The sequence below is a fragment of the Lithohypha guttulata genome (genome assembly GCF_036872675.1).
Source record: "Lithohypha guttulata strain CCFEE 5908 chromosome Unknown scaffold_1, whole genome shotgun sequence".
NCBI lineage: Eukaryota > Fungi > Ascomycota > Eurotiomycetes > Chaetothyriales > Trichomeriaceae > Lithohypha > Lithohypha guttulata.
Window position 1 is genome coordinate 2,886,190 of NW_027042750.1, and position 24,514 is coordinate 2,910,703.

Below are 24,514 nucleotides of genomic sequence, written 5' to 3' on the forward strand. Positions count from 1 at the left end.
CAGCTTACCATAATGCATGTATATCATAAAAGCTTGCAGAGGGCGTTGATCGGCCTGGTGCACGTTCACAGCTCAAGTTGGCTTGTCTGTCTCTCAACTCATGCGTCTAGGCACAAGATACTCTTCAGTACACTCTCGACTTTCGCGCTGGGATTCTCGGCCATGCCATGACTACGCCATGCCACAAATCGATCTGGTCTAACGAGGACGCAACCATCATCCCCAACTTCTCTCCTCTCTTCCCAGTCAAAATATACGTCCTGCCACTCACAACCATACCCTATGCTAACGCACTTAATCTCGATATCCAATTTCTTACTCACATTTTCCGCAGCTTTATGCCATTTTCCTCTCCCTTGGCCTGCGCCCTCGTCTCCTGGACCACTAAAGATCGTAAAATGCCCGTGACCAGCCAGATCATGGGTGCTGATTTGTGGCTGATTCGGGACGTACGTGTTGACCCATGCGTGTGGCAGTCGAGCGCCAGGATATGTGCTGATCTGGTGTTCTAAAACAGCGTCCCCTGGTAGAGGCGGCCGAGGCTGCGTCTCATCCTCAAAGTAGATTGCTGGCGAGCCATCGTAACGCTGATTCATTTCCTGGCCGACAGCGTGGAACTCGTGCGCTGTGCCCGAAATTGCCTCGCGCAAAGCTTTCCGTCGTTTTGCACCAGCAGGTGTCGCTGCTTTGAGCTCATTGAATGCACGGGTCGAAGATTCCAGGGTCTCTTCGTTCACTCCTAAGGCTTCCCAGCACGCATAGTGGTCTCGAAAGCCCTGGTTGGCACGGGTGATGACGCCTAGACCGACTGGCTGACGCTCGATGCTATAGGAGGTCAGCATCTTTTGGCTGGCCTGGCCTCGCATTACATATGCGATTTTCCAAGCTAGGTTGTAGGCGTCTTGTACGCAGGTATTGGAACCTAAGCCGTTAAAGGGTGGGTGGCGATGGACGGCATCACCGAGGCAGTGGATGTTTCCGTTCTCGCTAGAGTAATTCTCGGCCACGATCTCGTTGATTGCCCATTTGGACACGTTGATTAGTTTGGCGGGTATTTTGTCGTCGCCTATGAATTCACGGACTCGACTCATGTATTCTTCTTCTGTTGGCTCTCCGTCTCGAGTAATATCCCAGCCTGGAACCGGAAAGACGATGAACATCCACTCGTGCCAGGGCTTGACCATTCGGACGAGACCCATTCGAGCCCATCTCGGGTGTGGTCGATCTGGTTGAATTACCCAATGGAGATTGCCATTTCGAGTCTCAACGAGGTGAGAAAGATCAGTTTCGACCAGAACATTTAATGCTAAACCGCTGCCAGGCTTCTTTATTAGTGGAAAGTCGAGTTGCCGTACGACTTGGCTGCGAGCACCATCGGCTCCGAACAGAAATCGAGAAAGAATAGTGTACTCGTGGCCTGACTTGGTGTCCTTGATTGTGCTGAGAATTCCTTTGCCTACACCTCGGTCGTCGAAGGACACCAGTGCGGTGTTGAAACGGACATCCCAACCTCTATCTTTCGCCCGATTGACGAAGATTGGCTCAGCGAGTGTTTGTGGGAGGTCGACGTGAGTGCAAGGACTGGCGTCGGCATAATCACCGTGGCGATGCGGATCGTGGCCCCAGCTATGTATACGAGCGTACTCTTCACCCGCCATGCTGTGGCACCAGCGAGTGTGTTCCATGTTCTGTGAGGATGTAGACTTGGCAAGACATTCCTCCTCGAGACCAATATCGCGTAGGCACTCAAGAGCTGCCATGTTAGTGATGTGAGCTCGTGGTGTGTCCGCTGTACCAGGTGCTGCAGCTATCAGAATGCCCTTGAGGCCATATTCTGCAAGGAAACATGCTAATGAGGCCCCAGCAGGGCCAGCGCCGACGATGAGAAGGTCAGTTTCCTCGTTGGTGGTGATGTTTTCTGCGATCATGTTGTCGATCTGCTGACGTTACGCCTTATGCTTGTGTAGAGTATTGTTGTGGCAAGACCTAGCCGAATTGAGCAACTCTTTCAGTGTGCTGCTATGAGGCTTTCATGTAATATAATAAAAGATCCTACTAGGGCCACTGCCGACTCAGTCTTGGAAGGTGACCAGCACCTTTTGATATATCTGATCCGAATGGCACATGGATCGCAATTGAGCATTGGCATTGCGTTGATTGGATGTTTGATACGTGTAATGCGTCTGGACTGGGGTAGGCCGGCATGGAGTATACTTTGCATTGGCAACTTTTGGAGACACATATTTCCAATTCCTGACTGATCAAAGAATAGTCAGCACTGACTGTCAGAAGCTGTATCCGGTGATCGGTTCGTGCACTGGTTGAAAACTAAATCAATATCGCACTTGAGGCACAACGACCAATGCCGACCTGTAATCAGAGATTAAAAGTGAATCCGTTTGCCCATCCAGCAATAGAGGGGTCGATGTACAAGGACGTGTTGCTTCCGCGGAAGGTGGAGTTCGGAGGCATTGAATGTCGCTATTCAAATGCAAGCAATTCAAGAGCTTCAACTGGACCTGTGGTTCGTTCACGCTCAACTATTCTCACCAAGACACTGACAGTATCTCTGTTGGCTGTGAATCCGGCACAAGTTGTGAACGTACCCAAGGCCATACCAGAAGCCCTCATAAACATGATCGGATATTTCAGGAAGAACGATAGGTGATTGATTGACATTTTTATTCATGACATGGTAAAACCGCGCTCATCTACGTTATCGCGGCACGATTGACCCGCGTAATGCGTATCATTCTGAACGTCTTTCGATTGCATCTTCTCCTTCCAGTGCAATGCTTCACAACAGCTGTCTTGTTGCCATTATGATTTTCAGATAGTACCTGCGATCGTACTACTAACGCAATGGCTGTGTCCGATCACAAAAGAAGGCGGCTGATCTCTGTTGTCGCGGCGACAGTGATCGCACTTGCTTGCGGGACCAACGTGAGTAGTTACTACTGAGAACGCGCTGCTGTACTGACCGTTAGCAGTATGTATATTCAGCATGGGCTCCCCAATATGCTCAAAGGCTCAAGCTATCATCGACCCAGACCAACCTCATCGTGCGTTACCTCTTCGCTGGCATGTGTGCCTCAATCTGATCAAGAGAACAGGGCACTATGGGCAACCTGGGCATGTATGCCACTGGCATTCCTGCTGGCATGCTTATTGATGCACGAAGTCCCAGATGGGGCGTAGCTGTTGGGACTGTGTTCTTTGCAGGAGGCTACTATCCAATTGCAAAAGGTACGTCGCCTGTCGGTCGACACTTAGATTGGGGCTGATACGATTCAGCTTTTGATGCTGGGCCGGGAGTGTACAGTATGGCATCTCTATGCTTCTTTTCGTTCTTGACTGGGGCTGGTAGCTGTTCAGCATTTACTGCAGCTATCAAAGCTGCAGCACTCAACTTTCCAGATCATCGAGGAACGTCCACAGCCTTCCCGCTTGCCGCGTTCGGGCTGAGTGCCTTCGTCTTTGCGACCATCGCCTTGGCCTTACTTCACGACGAGTCACACTTCCTCTTACTCCTGGCAACCGGGACTGTTGTCCTGCCAGCTGTCTCCTTCTTTTTCCTTGATACGCCTCCAACACACACTTCATATGAACAGCTTCCACAACATCAGAGACTGCATCGGACACAGTTGCGGGACGAACGTACAGAAACGAATGGCCCTAATACAGGTACGCCGAATAAACAGTCCTCATCTAATACCTTTCCACAAGATTCCACTTCAGAATCGTACTCAGACTCTGATGTTGCTCCAGAAGGTGATTCTGAGCAGAGTTCTCTGTTGTCAACTCCTCCATCGGATACCCCGAACCCCGAAAACAGAAAATCGATAGACGCTCCAGCTGACACTCCTCCTCCCGACTTAGATATACGTGGCTGGAAGCTGCTGCCTCATAAAGAGTTCTGGCTTCTGTTCGGTCTTTTAGCCTTGATGTGCGGTATCGGTTTGATGACTATCAACAATATTGGTAACATGGCTCAAGCGCTTTGGCTCTCCTATGACCTCAAGACACCAGATTCCTTCATCGCAAAGCGACAAGTTTTGCACGTCAGCATTCTTTCTGTCATGTCCTTCAGCGGACGCCTCACTTCTGGTATCGGTTCTGACGTCCTTATCAAGCGCTTTTCGATGAGCAGGTTTTGGTGCCTACTTGCCGCAAGCATTGTCTTTATCCTTGCGCAAATCTCAGCTCTGACAATTACAAAGCCTTCTTTGCTTGTTCTTGTCTCAGGACTTTCAGGATTCGCCTATGGTATGCTTTTCGGTGTTTACCCTAGCTTAGTGGCACATACCTTTGGCGTGCATGGCTTGAGTCAGAATTGGGGTACAATGACTCTTGCTCCTGTCATCTCTGGCAATATATTCAACCTGATATACGGCAGAATCTACGACACTCATTCAGTGGTAGACGGTGAAAATGGCGATAGAAAGTGCCTCGAGGGAAAGACTTGCTATCAAGGCGCATTCTGGATGACACTAGTCGCCAGTTTAGGAGCTTTGCTGCTTTGCTTGTACAGCATCTGGCACGACAATGCAGCAAGTCGGAAGCGTATGCACAAAAATAGGAGGAAGAGCCATACGAGCACTATAGACTGATGAATTTAGTTGCAGAAAACACTATTTCAGCGAGTTCATCATATAGATTACTTGAGCAATGTAAGAGCTGCTCGTTTTGTGTGCTTTCTAAAGTCATTCTCAGGCTCGATACCGTGTCACCGCCTAGTGATCACGCGAAATTTTCTTGCTCACGGGCTGTACGACAGGGGAGTCGGTATCTGCATCCATTAACGAAGTTTACACATAAAAGCATAGCCACATTGATCGCCACATCATCTGTTTCAGGCACGCTCAGAAGTTCCTTCCAACTCTTCGTCTCCGATCTGGGCTTCCTCCATCTCAGCCTCTTCATCTTCAGCTGGCAGGCCGCGTCGCTTCCTAAGATTTTCCAGGCCGTAAATGAGTTCTCCTATGAAACTATATGGCTTCTCATACTTTTTCCATCGTGTATCATTCTCTAGTGGTTCATCTTGTCTAGTGGTTTGACTGGCAGGGATTGGTCTGATCTGATGTTTCACAGCTCTCTTGGACGGTAATAATTGGACAATGGCGCTTGTCTTTGCATCTTCGTCGATGCGACTGTTGCCATTGTCTGTGTGCTCCGTCGTGGTGGCAGTGAAGGTGTCGATACGAGCTGTGTCTAGAGTATCACCAGGTCGAAACTCCTTGCAGGAGCCACTCGCATGAATGGTGTCAATACTGATCAGAACCTCTTCCTGGGCCGTCTGTACAACATCCAGGACATTTCCGTCGAGGACTACAGTCTGTATGTGCCGTAGCTCGAAGCCGGACATCTGGAACCCAAATAGCACTGGCAAACCCTCAAGCGCAACGAGAAGGCTACTTGCCGTAGTATTTGATTGTGCATATGATACAGTCACAGGCCAGATTCCAGAAACACAGAGCTTTTCACGACTCTGAGTTCCTGTTGTTGCGATAGTGTCAATTTCGCCTCGCAGATTGTCACGAAGATCGAATCGGGACATCTGGCAGCCGCTTTGCCAGTCATAAACACAAAGACTTGGCTCTCCATTTCCTGCAACAAGAACTTCTGGGGCCCAAGGCACAATACAGAGCTTGCTAATGAACTCTGTATGACCAAGACAGAAGGCGTGAATGACGTGTGTTTGTGGCATGCCTCTCGAAACGCGAATATGCTCGTCGCGATCTGCAGTCAGGATGAAAGGACGCAGCTTTCCACCCACCGAACCTTGAGCAACGACAAGATCAGTCAGCAACGAGACATGGCCTAGGAGAAGCTTGTGTTCGAAGTCCGGGCCTTCTTTCCTGCCTTGCTTCTGTTTCTGCTTCTGCTGTTGTTTCAAGGCGTCCAGATTGCGTTTCGTATGGACAGTCAGCGCTGAGGCCGATGGCTCGAATAATCCGTCCGGCTGAGGTTGTTCAACTTTGCGCTGATAATCTGCGCGTGGATGTAGTGGCAGCGAATACACATCACCAAATTTGTCAGCAGTAAGTATTATCTGTTCATCGGGCGACAAGATAATGGCACACGACTTTTTGGGCATTGACCTACTTTCACTTAGCCTTACATTCGACTAAACGTCTGACAGAAGCACTACCTTAACGATTCCTGACGTAATCGACCTCGAGGAGATATGCTAAGAACTCGAACAGCCTTGTCTTCTGCAGTAATAGCGACTGCATGCTTGCCATCCGAGGCCACCACAAGATGTGTTATATGTGGCAGAGTTGTGTCTGGTATCTTTGGGCGTCTTCGCTCTCCCTTCTGTCGCTGCTTTCCTTCTGCCACAATCTCAATTGAAGCTTCCGATAGCTCGGAAACTTCACGACCCAGACTCGGGTTGTCTGCATGGCCCAGCTTCACCCTTTTGCTCGGTCGTTCGTTTTCCTCATCGTTCTCACTGCTTGAGTCTTCGGGTGAAACACGAGGCCATACATCCAATAACTCGCCGTTGGAACGTGAAAGTGACTGAATGCATGTGCCTGTGACTGCTAATAGAAAGTCGTTGTCGTTGCCACGAACACAACAGAGCTTGTGAGCAGGAAAGGTCAAAGTCGCCATCATATTCACTTTCGCGAGATGCGCCTGGCCACGTACTCTCTCACAGATCGCTGGGTTTAAGATGAGACAAACTTCACTTTCTAGTTTGGGACATGGATTAAGATATGTGAGAGAGCTTTCAATCTTCCCGGTCAGTCTGGGCATCATTAGTCATTTCCCCGGCATGTTTCAGAAAAGCCTACAGACACTGGCTCGGAGGAAATCTTGGCGCACTAATTTCAAAACAGTTAGTGCGTCCACAGATCGTTCCTTCCTGCGCTTCTTGTCGCATTTCGCAACTCATCCACGATCTATCTCGACACTAAATACAACATTCTTACCAATTTACAAATTTGCCCTTAAACATCCTAACTTCATCCTCTAAGAAGTCATGGGGGGCAAATCCGGCACAAAAGCTGTCTACTTCGACAAGCTGAAGGGCTTGCTCGACGAGTACAAGTCGATCTTCATCGTCAGCGTTGACAATGTTTCCTCCCAGCAAATGCACGAGATTCGAAGCTCTCTCCGAGGTGATGCTGTTGTCTTGATGGGAAAGAACACTATGGTTCGACGAGCTCTCAAGGGTTTCATTACCGATTCTCCAGAATACGAGCGTCTCCTACCTCACGTGAAGGGTATGTGTATCCTGCAAGGCGGAAAAGGATATTGTATTGACAAGATGCGTAGGCAATGTCGGTTTCATCTTCACCAATGGCGAGCTTAAGGAGATTCGAGACAAGATCCTTGCCAACAAGGTCGCTGCTCCGGCCCGTGCTGGTGCTGTCGCTCCTGGTGATGTCTACGTTCCAGCTGGCAACACTGGTATGGAACCTGGCAAGACCTCTTTCTTCCAGGCACTTGGTGTCCCAACCAAGATTGCTCGTGGTACTATCGAAATCACAACCGATCTCAAGCTTGTCGAGGCTGGCGCAAAGGTCGGCGCTTCCGAGGCCACTCTGCTGAACATGTTGAACATTTCTCCTTTTACCTACGGCATGAAGGTCGTCCAGGTCTATGAGGAGGGCAACACATTCAGCCCCGATGTCCTTGATATTGAGGAGTCGCAATTGCTAAAGGCATTGACCTCCGCTATTGCCACTATAACCACTATCTCCCTAGCCGCCAATTATCCAACTCTCCCATCCGTCATCCACAGCGTTGTCAACAGTTACAAGAAGCTCATCTCTGCTGCCATCCCTATCGACTACGAATGGGACGCTATTCACGAGCTCAAGGACCGCATCGCAAACCCCGACGCCTATGCTTCCGCTGCTCCAGCTGCCGCAGCTGCAGACGATGCCGCACCAGCTGAGGCTGCCAAGGAGGAAGAGAAGGAAGAGGAGAAGGAGGAGTCCGAGGACGAAGGTAGGCATAACTCCAGAATTTCCGTGCGTTATACAGTACTAATCTCCTTCCAGGTTTCGGTGGTCTCTTCGACTAAATGCTTCGTATCACGCATAGTCGTGTTCTTGTCCCACGACGTCTCATATGCAGTCACGAAGTCAAGAGAGAAATGCATGTATGAAGATACCCAATCAATAACACTTCATGCCACAAGTCACAAAACTTCCGTCTTGCCTTCCTGCGCTCCGTTCTAGCTCGTTCATGTGTAAATGTTCATATGGCGACCTCCTCAACCTGCATTTGTAAGTTTCCATGTTCTCCTCCACACACCTTACCCTTCCAAATGATGATCAATTTTTAACCCCAAGACCTTCGCGTCAATGAAGATCAAAAACACAAACAACTTTATACACTCTAATTTTTTACTGATACTCCTGTCTACGTTCAATATGCTCATTAGTCTTGTGAACAAGGACACATCAGCTAACGTCCTTCTCAAGGTCGACTCTGGAACTTCTGGCGCAAGCAATTGTGTGTACTCAATTGGCACACTTGCTTGGTGGGACATGGAGTGTAGACACCCCTTCGCTTGCCTCATTAGGTGTATGCGACATTCCAGGACCGCAATGCGCTACCTCGACCCTTGCATGATCCTCATGCTCTACGAGTTGAAAGTAGTGGTGCAAACGTTCCTTGCTACCAGGATTGTGCTGTGCAACCTGCTATAGTCTCGACTTCGGCCATTGAGCCTGTTCAAAGCCAGTTCTTCTCTTCCCCAACACCATGCTATCACGACAATTTATGAAACCAGCCCTACTTGTTATAATTCACTGTTCCTGCTCTTGTGCCTTGCGCCTGCAGATCGCTAACAGAAGCCCGAATGAAGTGTGGGTAAATGGACAGGAACGAATAGCAAAGCACACCTCGTATCGACCTCGTTGTGGAGACATGCTCGAGCCAAATTCTTTTCGTGGCGCACAAGCCTCTTCTACCATAACCATAAGCCCATAGCAGTATCGTAGTCAGAGGCGATGCAGTGGTTTGCAGCCTTTTGAGCCGACCTGCGGCTCGAAGGACATCGCTGGGCAGTGTAGTCTACCAAGCAACGGTGCCGAGCCCTCTGTATGGGCGATGTTCCTTCTTTCAAAATGCTAGAAGTCCTGCTCTACCTGTTCTTTTCAGTGCTTTAACCTGGTAATAGAAACGCATCTGTAGTCTGCTACATCGCAAATGCTCTCTCTTGCTTCACTTCCGTCACAGGTAAAGCACCCCAATCATGAGTCAAATGCATGTGGTGGTTGAAGTTATTGTTTGGATTCCGTGTAGAACGTAAGCTCCAGTCTTCTGGTTCAGTGCTCTGTGGTCTTCGCATCCCATTGCCTGGAAAGAACATTTGCTGACCATATGCAGGATCGGGATAAGTCCCAAAATCCATGGGGTTCGGACTAGGTAGACCGTTGTTAGGTGACCCCCAGCCAAGATTTGTCATATGTGGTGAAGCTGCTCCACTAGCTGTGCCATTCGCTGGAGGCTCGAGGGGCTGTGGATGGCCAAAAGCTGTCGGATTCGATGTTATGTTTGGTCGTATCAGAGGCATTCCGGTGTAACTCTGTACTGAGTGAGTGCTCATTGAGGGATGATGTCGTAGAGGGACACCGTACTCGCTGCGTATGTGCGGTGGTAAGGACTGGTTCTGCATCATGTATTGAAGATCTGAAGACTGTCGCTGGAGAGGTATTGCTGGTATTTCAGTATCTGGATTTGTTGAAGACTGATTCTCGGCTGAGGGTGTGGTGGAGGTTCCTGACGATTGGGCATCCGAATAACTCTCGTCCAGTGTAGACTGTGGTACCTTTATATCCTCAGCTGCATCATCTTCTCCACCCCCCGTGTGATATTGTTGATGTCTCGTCAAGGTAGTGCGTCTAGTGAACGCCTTCTGGCAGGTTGGGTGATGACATTTGTAGGGTCTTGTGCCGGAGTGTATCCTTCGGTGCCTCGCCAGTGAGCTAGAGTCACTGAATGGCTGCTTACAGTCAGAGTCTTGATCCTTCCTTCTCATATGCATTCACTGTGCCTACCTTGTTACAAATTTCACACTTATGTGGCTTCTCACCTGTATGCACTCTGGAATGCACAGTCAATGCAGATCGCTGAATAAATCCCTTCCCACAATTCGGGAAGTCACATATATGAGGACGATGACCGGTATGTATGCGTTCTTTATCGACGTCAATTAGCAGGATGCAAAGAGTCACAAGCTGGATTGCCTTACCATGACGAATAAGATCACTTTTTCTTGCGAAAGTTTTGTTACAGTCTGGAAAACTGCAAAGACAACTCTTTATCGCTGGTTCCGACTTCACTTTTGAACTGTTTGCTTCAGGATCGGTAGGGCTATGAGAGCTCACTGGACTTATATTGTGCTGCATTGACTGAATTTGATGCCCGCCACTGAAAAGGGAGAAGTTCGTAGCTCCTGGCTGCGTCATATGATACTGAAGTTGGTGATGGCTCATATCTCCGTGATGGCCCATAGCGAAGTTGGTGTCCATGGTCAGGCCGTGCTGCATCTGACGTCGAAAGTGAGCTTCTGCATTGGTACTATGTCGCGCATTTCCAGCTAGTAGACCGTCAATCTCCATGGGCCCTTTGTTCGAGACTATAGCTCTATTGTTCCACGACCAACTTGGAGCTGGTTCAATAGGATGAATGGAGTTGTAGATGCCGTAGGCGTGACGATTCGGGTCCTGCATCGCGGATGGTCAGCTCAATGTGTAGGTGTTCAGGATAGCAAAGAGCTGAGAGGACATTGACCCTTGACAGATCAATGCAGAGCGGATTGGCCAAAGCGTAAGTGGACGTTGATGATATGTTGGGAAGGCTAAGAGAACAGATAACAAAAGTAGAATGGAACATGGAAGTAAAAGCAGTTCTCACCTCAACAAAGATAGCAGCGGCCAGTAAGGTAGTTGAAGAGCCGTGTTATGTCTCGCTACGATGTTGCGTTAGAATAGGAATGTAGCGAGCCAGGGTAATTCCACTTCTGGTATGCCTTGGCATATACTTCTACCCTTACCCGAGACTTCGACTTCTTTCAACGACGGCGCAAGTTGCGGGCGCCGATTGTGCTGCAGTATGTATCAACGAACTTGATGTAGATGAGGATTTGTGTGTTCTAAGACGACCTCGTAGCCGACTGGTTGATGCAAAGCGTGGATTCTTTGTATCTACGTCCTTGTATGTGATCAAGTCGAATTCTGAGCTTGGTGGAACCGTAGGAAGTGTTTCAGCAGTCCTTTGTCCAAATTCGATGGTGAGTGTTAGGCTTGGATGAAGGTCCGCAGCCTGCTATTTTCTTGTGACCATTCCGTCGCCCAGTCTTACGAGCTTGCCGCTACCTACGACAAGCCCTGTTCCCAGCTCGTTCTCTTAACTTCCGGTTTCTTGTATGGACAGGTATTTAGGCGACGATCGTTCGCTTTAATGAGGGCCGGAGTCACTGAGGCACCTGCACTCAAGTTATAATAGTGGTTTTCCTGAAAATTGACTGTACTGATTCTCAACGATTAGGTATACATGCATCTGAATTCGCGACGAAAGACTCAATCCGGACCAAACTTCTTGAGGCTACAAATGCTGCTTGCTCTTGAGAGCTTTCGACCTTTGCGATTTGATGGTTGTCGCAGATGGTGTGAACAGGCGACAGTAAGCGGACGAGGCACGGATCTGGGTCTAATGGTTATGATATCGAGTTTGCTGCATCCAGGAGCCTAGAAATAGTTGTGTGAAGGTTTGTGAGCACCACGAATACTATGGCAACGACGAAGCAGGTAACAAGAACGTTCAACTTGGGTTTCTCCTGACCTGACGTTGAATACCAAGCCGGTTGGGCTGCATGCAAGGGCTTCCGACAAGTGAAGTTCTGTTTGGATAAATCCACGCAGCGGATTGAGCCAAGACCTAGCAGTTCAGGCGTCTTTGTAGGCCTACCATTACAGAGCAGGCAATCGTCCCGCGTCAGAATTGCTCAACAGATCGGCTCTTGATAGGGTTGATTGACAGTTACACACCGAGAGTCGTAGAAGAGTGATCAACTACCAAGGTTCAAGCAGAGTTTATTTCGCGATCCTCGTCCCGATCATTTATGCATTAGCGTCCGCTCCCCACACGCTGAGCGAGTAACCCCTGCTGGATCGCCCAGACGGATACGAGTGGTGTTGATGCTACAACAATTTTTTCATACAGTGTTTCGAGGTACACCAACGTTATACCAGAGCTTCTACCATAGCGCAGCATTCACAAACTGACGGGACAAAGCGCATGTGCCCTGTGGCAGAGCATCGCATTAAGGGCCCCGAAGACTACAACCTTGTGATACTACGTTCAGACTGCGCCTGAACATATTCTGTTCCACGCGCTACCAGTAATAACACCATGCAACTCACTTGCCATCTGAACAAGTACTTGAGTGGAAGCCCTCTAGCTCAGGTTGAATGACTTACACATGTTTGTAGAAGGACAATATCACAGGCAGTCGGTGGGTTACAAGGACGGAGGCGTTCCTGCACAATGACAGTATCTGCCTTCTCAGGCAATACCGTGAGGCGCCTGTACCGGAACCTCCTGATCGAGCAAGGTGTCTGCTTCATAGTCAGCTTCGGCATTATGAATGCTCAAGCAACACGAAAAGCGCAACACCCTAGTTTAGCATCAACCATCCCCAATAAGCACTGGACGGCAGCTTTTCCAAAAATAGAGCTCGGAGTTTTGTGGACGGTAAATGCGTTGGTGCGGTCATTTTTGAAGGTCAAGCGGGGCCTTGAAGACAACAATCGAGTCTATAATCGTTGTGGGAGCCTTGCTATCCAGCAGCCAGCATCAAAACGTGGTACTTCATTTACCACTCGTAGCCGAGCCTTCTCGATGATAGCTCAATCAAAAGGAATGGGGCGAAGTCCTCCAGCTGTGCCCATTCTCTTGCGCATCTCCTCTCCTGCTGCTACCGTGCTTGGTACCTTAATTCCACAGCAGTCTCCCCAGTAGTCTGGCTCGTGCCCCTGCTCTTTAATATGAGACATTCTTTCTGACTGTAATCGAAGTGCTTCTACGTCTAGCTCGCCCATACCATCCGCAGCTGGTATTAAAGAGCCGAACAAAAAGTGCTGCATGATAGGAAGCTTGCCAAGTATCTCCTTCACAAACATCTTGCGCATACCATCCTCAACTTTCTGCCAATTTTTGGCACTGGAAATATCATCCAGCATTGGACTATGCCAGCGTATACCTTTCACTGTTTTCACGCTGTCTACCCACCGTACCTGGTTGAGATAGAGGTACTTGTCACCTTCTTCATCCAATATGACACTGTTGTGGATTGCTCGTGGTGTGATATATGGATGTGCAATAAGTTGGCTTGCGCCGAACAAGAATGGTAGAAACTGGTAGTCATCAAGACCCCATACTCCATGACTGCCAGCCGGTTCAAGATAGTAGGTGCTCTGGATCCTCCGCATGAGCTGCCAGTAGTGAGGGAAAACACGAAGCACAATTGGTGGGAAGTCGGCCTCCTGGATGAATCCAAGTTGATACAAGCACAACAGCCACAGGGCAAAGTTCAGTTCGTGACCTGAGCCATAGTCCAATCTCTCCTCAGAGCCCAGACAATTGCAAAGGTAGGCTGCTACCTCTTGGCATATCTCAAATGGAAGCCCGAATAGATCCTTGTGCACATGAACCGCGTCAGAGACCACTGCACAGTGAAAATCTCGAAATGCGGGATTGCCAAATCTCGAACCAGTATCTAAAGCAGGATGTTTGTCAAGCGTCTGTGTGAGCCTGTCGAGTATCGTTTCGATATGTCGGACTGTCCTTGAAACAGCTGGACCGTCCACAAATTCAGTACTTTTGCCACGAACTGACTCAGCCAAATTGAATATCCATGCCTGAATAAGTTGATTAGTTGGGCAGGACAGAAATCTCTGGTGGTCCGCAGGAGACAGTATCCTTCGTGTAGGCAACCTGGGTGAGAGCTTATCGTCTATGGGTGGTGCAGGCAAGATAGGCGTGGAGGGTGGAGGCTCAATATGCGTGGTACTAGACTTGCGTTGTGAGCCTGGCACAAGGGTTGGAATCCTCTTTGCATTGCTGTCTTGTGGTAATGATTGCGTCGAGTGCAACAGTGACATTCGGCCTAGCTCACTGTCTCGCGCCATGATACACAGTTGAAGGCGATTTAAGGTATGTCTTCGATCAACGACAGTAACAACAAATTCACATACGTAACTAGGGTCTTGTGAAGGGATGTGCTCTCTCGTTTGCAGATATCGAATGCTGACAAAGATCCCAGATTCGCCGGTACGTGGAAGTTTTTTAGGCGTCACCAGCTCAAGCTACTCCCCTCGCCAGTTTGGAGCCGCCAAAAAGCGCTAAAGTTTAAACTCCGTCCAGCATTTCGCGGATGGTAGTCACTTTTCAGACCAGACCTCGCATTATTCCTGATTCATGCAGCATATCATCATCGTCAAGCAGACATAACCTCGCTTGTGTTTTGGCAAGAACCAAAGCTCAACTGATTATGAAGTCCAACCGGACACGAGCGTGAACCCAAATTGATCTTCCATGTATCATACTTCAGACTGTGTCAATATGCTTTCGGACCGTCGCTAGCACATCATCCATATTGTGTCTATTAGACTTGCTCTTGCATGTGTACTAAGGCATGGATGTCCGAAATGGAAAACAGCCGCATGGTTCAACTACGCCTCCTCTTTCCTCTGAACCTGAATCGATAGACGATACCAACAGTGATCCGAGACTTTACACTCTACCTCAGCAAAGCCTTTCGAAGAGGTCTTCCAGCGTTCGTTTCGCCGACGATACCTTTGGGGACCTACCTTCAATGTCGCGAGGGACCACACAGCCAGATCCTGACGAGATCGTCCCTATCAGGAGTGCCGATGGCCACGCAGATAGAAGCTACAGCACCACAGAATCTCCTACAGCGGCGTCGGACAGGCGCAAGACCCAGAGCGCAGCAGGAACAAGAGTTTCAGATCAGAATGAAGAACGAGCATCATGGTTCAAGAAAATGGCAGAGAGGTACGGATCAGTTACATTAGAGAACAAAGGTTCTGTTGCACGAGACCATCTCGCCTTGGAAAGAACCTTTCTGGCATGGTTACGTACCAGTCTGGCGTTTGCTAGTATTGGCATTGCTGTAACTCAGCTCTTCAGACTCAACGTTAGCACTCAGAACCATTCTCGAAGTCTGATTGCCACAACGGCTCCTTCCACATTACCTCTTTCGCCCCTTCTAGGACACGGTCTTCCTGCAGAACTCATACCACTTCTGCAGCAACTTGCGTCATCAGCAGTACAAACGATGCCGGTAGTTGCGCATGCGGACACTCTGTTAGATCAGCTGTTATCTATGTCTGCACCCAATCTGAGGTCTAGTATGCTTGTCGATGAGCAAGCATTCGACGATCATGCTGCGGCAAGGCTGAGGCGTATTGGCAAGCCGCTCGGAGCTACGTTCATTGGTATCTCTATTGTCGTGATCCTTGTGGGCTTTCATCGGTACTTCGAGGCACAATACTGGATAGTTCGTGGTAAATTCCCAGCCAGTCGCGGCAGCATTGCCTTTGTTGGACTGATAGCTGGTGCGTTGATTGTGGCGAGCTTCGTCGTTGTTCTCGTCGTCGCGCCGATCAGTTACCAAAAAGCGTAAAAGTTTACACAGTCCACAACCACGTTGTGACCTTCAGGCTGTCTATCGTCTCGACTAGTACAGCAAGCGCTACGGCAGCCCTCGATAGCCCATATCGAGGTAACAGCTCAATTCAACTTGCTCGCGACATGATTAGTTGTAGTACGACAGCGACCACGAACTTTGTGTTCTGTCAGGGATTGTGTTATGAGATCAAAGAAAGTGTATATATGGAAGAGCACCGCTCAAAATGCTGAAAGGCCAAGAGTACGGGATCTTTTTCAAGACGAGGCCGTCCTTCAAAGCTTCTGTTTGCCTGCATAGGTACTGTGCCAAGCCTATTGTACTACAGCAAAGGCAAGGTCTTGAAGTGGGGACCCGAAGTTGTCCTACTCCATTTGCAAGAGATCATGTCTTCTTTCGGTACAAGCATCAGCGTATTTCTGCAGCTTGTTCCGAGGTGATCGGACCAGTATGGAGCGAAGATACGGGAGCTGCTCGACTCGGTTCCGAGAGCTGTTCGTAACTACCTGCAACTTGTCGTGCAACCGAAGGCAGGGTGAACGTCTTTGATTGGCAAGGCAACGGAAAGCCGGGCTGTATGCTGCAATACTGCGAGTCAAGATACTTGCGGGCGGAACAAGATCGTCGCGAGTCAATAGACAGATCCGTTTCACCTGAATCGCCAAAAACAATAATAGTCGATCCTCCATCTCTCTAATTTGCCAGTGAGGCTCATCCCTGTCACACGTCCTACGTAACGCTTACGCAGGCCTTCTCTCTCTCGCTTGTGAAGTTCGCCTGCAGGAACACGACGGCGTGAACAAGTGGCCTAGAAATATGTCGCGTGCGAGGTGAGGAAGTGCGTGGCACAATCTTATCGTTCTCCAGCAAGCACGGTGGCTAGACGACACATGTGTGATAACAAGAACATAACTCCACCACTTGGAAGGCACTGCAATGTCTTAGTCAAAGCCGCCACACTACTACCAACGGAAAGCAAAACTAATGTCCAGGCGAGATGTAAAGCATGGCAAGTTGTGATCATGATCGGCCATCCAGTCTGTCAATGGCGAAAGCATTACAGTAAGGTATAGCAAAGTTGCTGTAGACCTGATAGGTGTTTCAGCATAATTACGACTGCCAATAAAAGTGCATGGTTGCAAGGAAGAGCAACAATATGTCTTGCCAAAGCGCCGAGTGGTTGCATTATGGGTCAAGCCGTCGATCGCTGCAGCTCTTAGCGCAACCTGTGCGAGATTGCACTTGGCAGGAACGCTCCGGCATCGAATCACGCTTAGCGCAAACCCGCAATTCCCCTTTCGTCGCTCCCTTGAATACAACTGCAAGCCTCGTTTTGAAGTGAACCTTCCCCAGCTGCGATAGTTCTTGTCGAGTTTTACCTCGTCGTTGCTTCTACGTTCAGAGAGTTCTGCTCTCGTGCCATTCCTTTGTCCCTCTCTATCGAGTCATTCATTCAAGCCTGCAAGATCTGGCTAACAACAAGAACAATAACACATTCCAGCACAGACTCCTGCTGCGATCATATGATCTTTGAGCGTTGTATGTACAGATACGGGCGGTTCCTTTGTCCGACCTTTGTTACCCTTCACCAACCACTCAATTCTTTGGCTGCGGTCGTCCGCTCCCTACCTTTGTCGCTCGTTTGAAACTAATACCTTCTCGAACATACAGACTGCACGAATTCGTTACGACCCTTGTCCAGTTGAGTTTTCGCTGTATGATACATATTTGAGACCTGCAAAAGAGCACGGAGGGAAGGAACGTGCAAGATGAAAGTGTCAACACTCGCCTTGACGGCAGTCACTACTGCCGGTGTTGCCCTCGCACAGCCACACAAGCACCAACATGGTCATTTACACGGAATAAACAAGCGAACACAAACAGAAACTACCTGGGTATCCGGTCCCACTGCTTACGCCTTCGTCCTGGATGGAAAGACGCTGTCAGTGGATGAGGTTTGCAGCGGTATCGCAAACAACAAGTTGAAATGGGCTGATGATGCCCCAGAGGGAATCTGTTCTTCTACCAGCTCGCCTGCTGCGCCTTCTCCATCGCCCTCTTCTTCCGCTCCATCGTCTTCTGCGGCTCCAACGACTACATCCGCTGGCGCCACGACTTCACCTGCGGCTAGCTCTGCTGCAGCTGCTTTTTACCAGAAATCTTCTTCATCAGACGCACCTTCCTCATCCACAAGTTCTGCACCAGCCTCGACCGGCGCTTGGTCCTCTTGGAGTGGCAACAGTGGAGGTGGCGGCCTCGACAGCGAGTTCCCAGATGGCCAATTAGATTGCTCGACTTTTCCTTCGCAATATGGCGCTATTCCCCTCGATTACCTTGGCTTAAGTGGATGGTCAGGTCTACAGGCTGTGACCTTCGGCAATAGCGCTATTACACATATCGTGACTGGCATTGCTGGCGATTCCTGCAAAGAGGGAATGATGTGCTCCTACGCCTGTCCTCCAGGTTATCAGAAGTCGCAGTGGCCTGCAACACAAGGCGCTACTGGTCAATCTATCGGAGGAATCCAGTGCAAAGGTGGTAAGCTGCATTTGACGAACCCAGGTCTATCGAAGTCACTTTGCATGCCTGGGCAAGGAGGTGTCATGGCTAAGAACAGTGCTACTGGGACTGTCGCCATCTGCCGAACCGACTACCCAGGTACTGAGTCAGAGACAATCCCAGTCGAACTTCAGCCAGGTGCCAGCGATCAGCTTACTAATCCTAACGCTGCATCTTACTACGTGTGGCAAGGAAAGTCGACCTCGGCACAATACTACCTCAACCCGATAGGCACTTCTGCACAGGAAGGCTGCCAGTGGGGCACACCAGGCTCTAACAAGGGCAACTATGCTCCCATCAATTTCGGTGTTGGTTACAAGGATGGCAAGACTTGGCTGTCAATCTTCCAGAACAAACCAACAACCAGCACGCTTTATCAAGGCACAGTTGAGATTCAAGGTGACGTGTCAGCGAAGTGTATCTACCAGAATGGCCAATACTGTGGTGCAAGTGGCTGCAACTCTGATGGTTGCACTGTGAGTCCATACCATTTGGTCGTCCGAAAAATTGTCACTAACTGTCTTCTTAGGTATCCGTCAACTCTGGTACAGCCACATTTGTTGTATCAAACTAGAAAACTTGTCATGTCTTACAGGATCGAATCGTGTGGTCTTGCATTCTTGCGCATATTGTACTGCGTCTATATCTTGTCATCGTCTTGGCTACAGAATCTAGATGGCACTCGGTGCCGAAGAAATAGTTAGAACTCTTCATGGAGCTTGAGATCCTACCTAGCGGGATTCGCGGGTCGAAATTTGTTATCCGAGTGATCTACTGAGCTATCGGCTAAATCTTGCGACTTGGAAGATTGTCTTGGAAGCAGCTGTCCATCTGTATATAGAGCGATATGACGGTTCGGACCGACGAATTAGATTCGATGGTGAGATATTGTCACAGGTTGATATTTGCTCATCATGTGTGAGCAAGATTGGTATTTAGCAGGCCTAGCTGCCAACTCAATTCGTATCATGCCAATTGCTTCGACTTCATCATCACCTTCTTCATAGATCCACTATCAACAGCCGGTACAAGAGGTACATTCCCATTCTGGTTCTATTGGTCCGTACATCATGGCCCAGCAGCCGTGCTCATGGCTTGCCTGACCCTGGTAAAGCCACAAGCTCGTATAGATCGGTCCAGCTCGGGCACTCGATCGTGCTCCACCACCAGCCCGATACTCGACGACGGCTTGCATACGCCACTTGCGGTGTGGCGTACGGCGCCCAAACCTTGCAGTGGATGTCCACAGATTAACGTGAAACCCCGATACAAAAATACGAAGAGTAGTGCCTTGAGGACGACTGTGACCACAGTGATTCTACGCATTCTACGCCATGGTAACCAGGCTAGCTTTCACATGAATCAAGTGGCAGCATGGGGAAGTCTACCAAGACAATAGGAAGTGAAGGTAAATACAATATTTCGGATGGAATAATTGAGTAGAGTGTTGTGTCCTACTCGACAACTCAAGAAGTATTCACCCGCTAACAGAATCACAACCTGTAACCAATGACTATAGCGACAGCAGTTGCTCACGACCGATGATTGGCAACCTGGTCCTCAATAAAGACCCCTGGAGTTGAGTGGGTTCCGTTAGCGGGTGAATACTTCTTGAGTTGTCAAAGTAATAAGAACGTCAATCGTTGAAAAATCATGATGTCATTAATGCCTTGGAGCCATATTTTCTCTCGTCGCGGTTGTTCTTCGTACCCCTCAGCTCCGAGTCTGACACGCGTCGACCATCTGTGTCTGCTTCCATTTCCGGATTCACTATATAGCAGCTCAAATGCCTCCTGACTTTGCGCCGCTGAAAAATGACCGCATATTACGTGCCGCCAGAGGTTTGTCTGCCTGATCACTTCCTCGGCTCAGAAACAAAAAAGCTGATGGCATGATTAGGCCAAACGGTCGACCGACCGCCTATGTGGGTAATGCGACAAGGTGAGCCATCTTAACGGCGCATGGTTAGTGCCTTGCTATGTATTCCGGTACTATTTGGCTTACGAGAGAATTCAAGCTGGTCGTTACCTTCCAGAGTACCACGAAGCGAAAGGCAAGAACGATTTCTTCGCTTGCTGCCGCTCACCTGAAATCGCGTCTACCTTGACCCTGCAACCTATCGACCGTTACGATGGCTTCATCGATGCTGCAATCATATTCAGCGACATTCTAGTGATACCACAGGCTATGGGCATGGAAGTGCTCATGGTGGATGGTGTGGGCCCACGGTTCCCAAATCCTTTGAGAAGTCCATCCGACCAGCAGTATGCAGACTTGTTAGCAAAAGAGGTCGATGTCAAGAAGGAGTTGGACTATGTCTACAAAGCGATTACACTCACACGTCAGAAGCTGGATGGCCGCGTTCCACTCATCGGTTTTTGTGGCGCGCCTTGGACATTATTGTGCTACATGGTGGAAGGTGGTGGAACCAAGATGTTTCGTGAGGCGAAGACATGGGTCTTCAAGTATGGTGAAGAAGGCAAGAAGTTGCTGCAGAAAATTAGTGAGATATGCGTGGAGTACCTGGTCCTACAGGTTGAAGCAGGTGCCCAGATGCTGCAAGTGTTCGACTCTTGGGCTGGTGAGCTCACTCCTGCCAGTTTTGAGGTGATGAGCTTGCCATACTTGAGGTATATTTCCAAGCATACAAAGGAACGATTGAAAGAGAGAGGACTAGATGTGGTACCTATGACAGTATTTGCCAAAGGTGCATGGTATGCTTTGGACCAATTGTGCGAGTCCGGCTACGAAGTTGTAGGCTTGGACTGGTTACACGATCCTGCACAAGCGGTTGAGATTGCAAATGGAAGGGTCACGTTGCAAGGCAATGCTGATCCTGGTGTTCTATATGGAAGCAATGCTTCGATAACAAACGTCGTGGAACACATGGTACAGGGCTTCGGCGGAGGGAAGCAGAGATGGATCGTGAACTTGGGCCATGGAATTACGCCAGGCGTTGATCCCGAGAAGCTTAAGCTCTTCTTCCAGGAGATTGTGAGACATACAACATGACTCGATCTTCGATGGTGTTGTAAGCCTAGCCTATAGATATTGTACAGAATCGACGAATCACTGTTCACCAATATCTTCGTTCCTAGACGTCTGTGAGTTCAACTTCCACAGGTGTCTCGGTCAAATTGCACTCACCAGACATCAGGCTTCTCATTGATAAATTTTCGCATAAGTTCTTTACAAGTTTCATCATCCAGCACCACCACCTCAATGCCTCGGTGCTTCAAATATTCCTCACCACCGACAAACGTCTTATTCTCGCCAATCACAACTCGACTTACCTTGTACAGAATGCAAGCTCCAGTACACATGTCACAAGGCGAGAGTGAGGTATACATGGTAGCTCCCTGATATGCTGTTGCTGGAAGTCTTCCAGAGTTTTCGAGCGCAGATATTTCGGCCTGATGACAAAGAGAAGGATCAGAGCGGAACTTCCTACTGATAATTCTCTGTGAACCGAGCTTGTACTCATCCGCAAAGGTGTAGAGGAAAATGTTCAGTGATGCAGACCTACATGGAGGGTAGCACTTCCTTTCTGAACTCGTAGATTGTGCCCTTTTCCGATGATCGTGCCATCTTTTGCGACCAGACATGCGCCTATGGGCACGCCGCCTTCATCGTAGCCGGCTTGCGCTTCTTCCACCGCAGCTCTAAATCCCGGGTCGGATGCTGACATGATGTTGAAGGGTAGATACACTGATGAGAGGAGCTACACGTCTGTGTTTGTCCAGCTCTTTTGGATATATACACGAAAGAATATTAGGGCTTGTTCGGCATGGGTTGAGCTGATGTGCTTGGATAACTTTGAAACAGGAGTCAGTAATAGCTACGTTGATAAGGATTGCAGAATTGGTGCCCGTCGGTCAAATCCGGTTTCCAGTTGTATACTGGTTCACTTCGGATGCTCTCACAGTATCGCTAATCGCGCATAGGGCTGCCACGCAATACGACAATGGTCACTGGTATATAAATTCAATGAATGGCAAAAGAGATCCCAATCTGCCAGTTTCTGTTCATGGGCAGTGACATTCGACGTAGACTGCTCAGTGCAGGAGCCTATTGTTATGAGGCTCAACTCTCTATATCTTCCGGTGTTGCCCTTTCAGATGCGGTACAGGTCGACGCCTTTAGTGACACTGATATAGAGCTGACTCTATCCAAGATGTTTGCAGATACTTGTGTTTAAGATCTCATCATTGACTGAAGTGGATTGCCGAGAGCTGTCAGGCAAACACCTCCCGTATCAGGGACAATTTTAGCTGAAACTGGGGAGCAACTGAGAATCTGATTGGACAACGCTTCAACAGAACCCGCTAGAATTCAGAAGAAGATGATCATCCGGATGAGGATCGTGAGGCTGCAAGGTTTGCCTGCATTACAGATAACACAAATTTCCAATAGGCGACGGCTCAGCCGAAGTAAAAGGCAAACATTGAAAACACCGTGAATTCGCATCTGCGACTGCAACACTCGATTGTCTGATTATTTTGTACTGCGCCGATCTTTCTACCTCAGAACATACCATCCGTTGAGTTCAGTCAACTGTTACACCTGCGCTTGACGACTTCCCACACACGATCAAAGGATTTGTCGCTTGCCGTTTGCCCGCTTGAAACCTCTTACAGCCAGTCAAGATGCCTAAAGAAACGAAGTATTATGAGATGCTGGGGGTCAGTGTTATAGTCCTACTAAAGACATGATCACTGTCTAACATCTGACAGATCTCGCACACCTTACAGGGCGAGGAGTTCCAAGCAAAGTTAAGGACTTGCTACAAGAAAGCTGCACTCCGATTCCACCCTGGTTAGTCATCTCACTTGCGCAGGCTTACCACTCTTTACTAACAATTGAGAAGACAAGAACAAGGGCGACGATGCTGCAGCCGAGAAATTCAAGGAAGTCTCAAAGGCGTACGAAGTTCTCAAAGAAGACCGATCACGAATGATATACGACCAATATGGTGAAGAAGGTCTTGAGCAGCAAGGTGGTATGCCTGGTGGCGGTATGGCTGCGGAAGATTTATTCGCACAATTCTTCGGTGGCAGTGGCTTTGGTGGTGGTCTGGGTGGTATGTTTGGTGGTGGCATGAGGGATACAGGCCCAAAGAAAGCACGCACGATTCACCACGTCCACAAAGTCTCCCTCGAGGATATCTACAAGGGCAAAATTTCGAAACTTGCGCTACAGAAATCCATAATTTGTCCTGGTTGTGATGGTCGAGGAGGTAAAGAGGGCGCAGTCAAGAAATGTGCAGGCTGCGACGGTCAAGGTGTCAAGACTATGCTGCGACAAATGGGTCCTATGATCCAACGTTTTCAGACAGTTTGCTCGGATTGCCAAGGAGAGGGCGAGACCATGCGGGATAAGGACCGCTGCAAACGCTGCCAGGGCAAGAAGACAGTCGTGGAAAGGAAAGTGCTGCATGTTCACGTCGACAAAGGTGTCAAGAATGGTCACAAGATCGACTTCCGAGGAGAAGGCGATCAAATGCCTGGAGTACTTCCTGGTGACGTCCAATTTGAGATCGAACAGAAACCACATGCACGATTTCAGAGAAAAGACGACGATCTTTTCTACCACGCCGAGATCGATCTTCTGACCGCAATCGCTGGTGGTCAAATCTACATCGAACATCTCGACGACCGCTGGCTGACAGTAAATATCTTCCCTGGAGACCCAATTACGCCAGGTGCAGTCAAAGTCATCAAGGGTCAAGGTATGCCGTCTCTGAGACATCATGACCATGGCAACCTTTACATTCAGTTCGACGTCAAGTTCCCGGACAAGACACAATTACAGAATCTGCACCTGCTTGAGCAAGTCCTTCCACCACGAATACACCAACAGGCTCCGTCTCCAGACGCTATGCAAGAAGACTTCGATTTAGAGGATGTTGATCCTCGAAACCAAGCTCGTGCGCAAGGAGCAGCATATGGCGAAGATGAAGAAGATGAGATGCATCCTGGTGCTGAGCGCGTACAGTGTGCTTCGCAGTAAGCAACCAACGACGAGGTTGACGAGTTTCATGAGTCAAACGAGAGGAGAACCATAGACCGCGGCGGCGTTCGGAGTAGTCTCTACTAGGCAGGCCACTGGGTGACCGTAAGCATGGTAGGCACCGGAGTTGAGGAGGCATGTTGGTGCCATTCATTTTGTTGTGGAAGAACACAAATCAGTGTCAAAGAAGTGCTGCTCGATGCAGATCTTTAACTCACAACAACTACTATAGGTTAATGCAAGCATGCTTCTAGATCGACGCCCTCTATCCCG

The 24,514-nt window shown here is 49.1% G+C and overlaps 9 protein-coding genes across 9 annotated transcripts; 6 read left to right on the forward strand and 3 right to left on the reverse strand.

The window, feature by feature from the left end:
* Nucleotides 1-98: 98 nt before the first annotated feature.
* LTR64_001057 (uncharacterized protein) lies at nt 99-1,928 on the reverse strand (the record flags this gene model as incomplete). The annotated part of the gene is made up of 1 exon (XM_064895438.1): nt 99-1,928. The coding sequence occupies one exon, from the start codon at nt 1,926-1,928 to the stop codon at nt 99-101; it is 1,830 nt and encodes a 609-aa protein (XP_064758125.1).
* Nucleotides 1,929-3,119: 1,191 nt separating this feature from the next.
* LTR64_001058 (uncharacterized protein) lies at nt 3,120-4,610 on the forward strand (the record flags this gene model as incomplete). The annotated part of the gene is made up of 2 exons (XM_064895439.1): nt 3,120-3,246; nt 3,376-4,610. 2 exons carry the CDS (start codon nt 3,120-3,122, stop codon nt 4,608-4,610), a joined length of 1,362 nt encoding a protein of 453 aa, XP_064758126.1.
* A 242-nt stretch (nt 4,611-4,852) lies between these two features.
* TRM82 (tRNA (guanine-N(7)-)-methyltransferase non-catalytic subunit trm82) lies at nt 4,853-6,615 on the reverse strand (the record flags this gene model as incomplete). The annotated part of the gene is made up of 2 exons (XM_064895440.1): nt 4,853-6,101; nt 6,152-6,615. The coding sequence occupies 2 exons, from the start codon at nt 6,613-6,615 to the stop codon at nt 4,853-4,855; spliced, it is 1,713 nt and encodes a 570-aa protein (XP_064758127.1).
* A 370-nt stretch (nt 6,616-6,985) lies between these two features.
* Nucleotides 6,986-8,035, forward strand: RPP0 (ribosomal protein P0 (A0) (L10E); the record flags this gene model as incomplete). Its single annotated transcript, XM_064895441.1, has 3 exons — nt 6,986-7,229; nt 7,282-7,959; nt 8,013-8,035. The coding sequence occupies 3 exons, from the start codon at nt 6,986-6,988 to the stop codon at nt 8,033-8,035; spliced, it is 945 nt and encodes a 314-aa protein (XP_064758128.1).
* A 6,804-nt stretch (nt 8,036-14,839) lies between these two features.
* LTR64_001061 (uncharacterized protein) lies at nt 14,840-15,670 on the forward strand (the record flags this gene model as incomplete). Its single annotated transcript, XM_064895442.1, has 2 exons — nt 14,840-15,039; nt 15,130-15,670. 2 exons carry the CDS (start codon nt 14,840-14,842, stop codon nt 15,668-15,670), a joined length of 741 nt encoding a protein of 246 aa, XP_064758129.1.
* Nucleotides 15,671-17,442: 1,772 nt separating this feature from the next.
* On the forward strand, nt 17,443-18,806 carry SUN4 (Sperm-associated antigen 4 protein; the record flags this gene model as incomplete). Its single annotated transcript, XM_064895443.1, has 2 exons — nt 17,443-18,708; nt 18,762-18,806. The coding sequence occupies 2 exons, from the start codon at nt 17,443-17,445 to the stop codon at nt 18,804-18,806; spliced, it is 1,311 nt and encodes a 436-aa protein (XP_064758130.1).
* Nucleotides 18,807-20,018: 1,212 nt separating this feature from the next.
* HEM12 (Uroporphyrinogen decarboxylase in heme biosynthesis) lies at nt 20,019-21,244 on the forward strand (the record flags this gene model as incomplete). The annotated part of the gene is made up of 3 exons (XM_064895444.1): nt 20,019-20,073; nt 20,132-20,173; nt 20,250-21,244. The coding sequence occupies 3 exons, from the start codon at nt 20,019-20,021 to the stop codon at nt 21,242-21,244; spliced, it is 1,092 nt and encodes a 363-aa protein (XP_064758131.1).
* A 131-nt stretch (nt 21,245-21,375) lies between these two features.
* Nucleotides 21,376-21,920, reverse strand: FCY1 (Cytosine deaminase; the record flags this gene model as incomplete). Its single annotated transcript, XM_064895445.1, has 2 exons — nt 21,376-21,525; nt 21,759-21,920. 2 exons carry the CDS (start codon nt 21,918-21,920, stop codon nt 21,376-21,378), a joined length of 312 nt encoding a protein of 103 aa, XP_064758132.1.
* A 958-nt stretch (nt 21,921-22,878) lies between these two features.
* YDJ1 (Type I HSP40 co-chaperone) lies at nt 22,879-24,241 on the forward strand (the record flags this gene model as incomplete). Its single annotated transcript, XM_064895446.1, has 3 exons — nt 22,879-22,914; nt 22,966-23,047; nt 23,100-24,241. 3 exons carry the CDS (start codon nt 22,879-22,881, stop codon nt 24,239-24,241), a joined length of 1,260 nt encoding a protein of 419 aa, XP_064758133.1.
* Between the last annotated feature and the right edge of the window lie 273 nt (nt 24,242-24,514).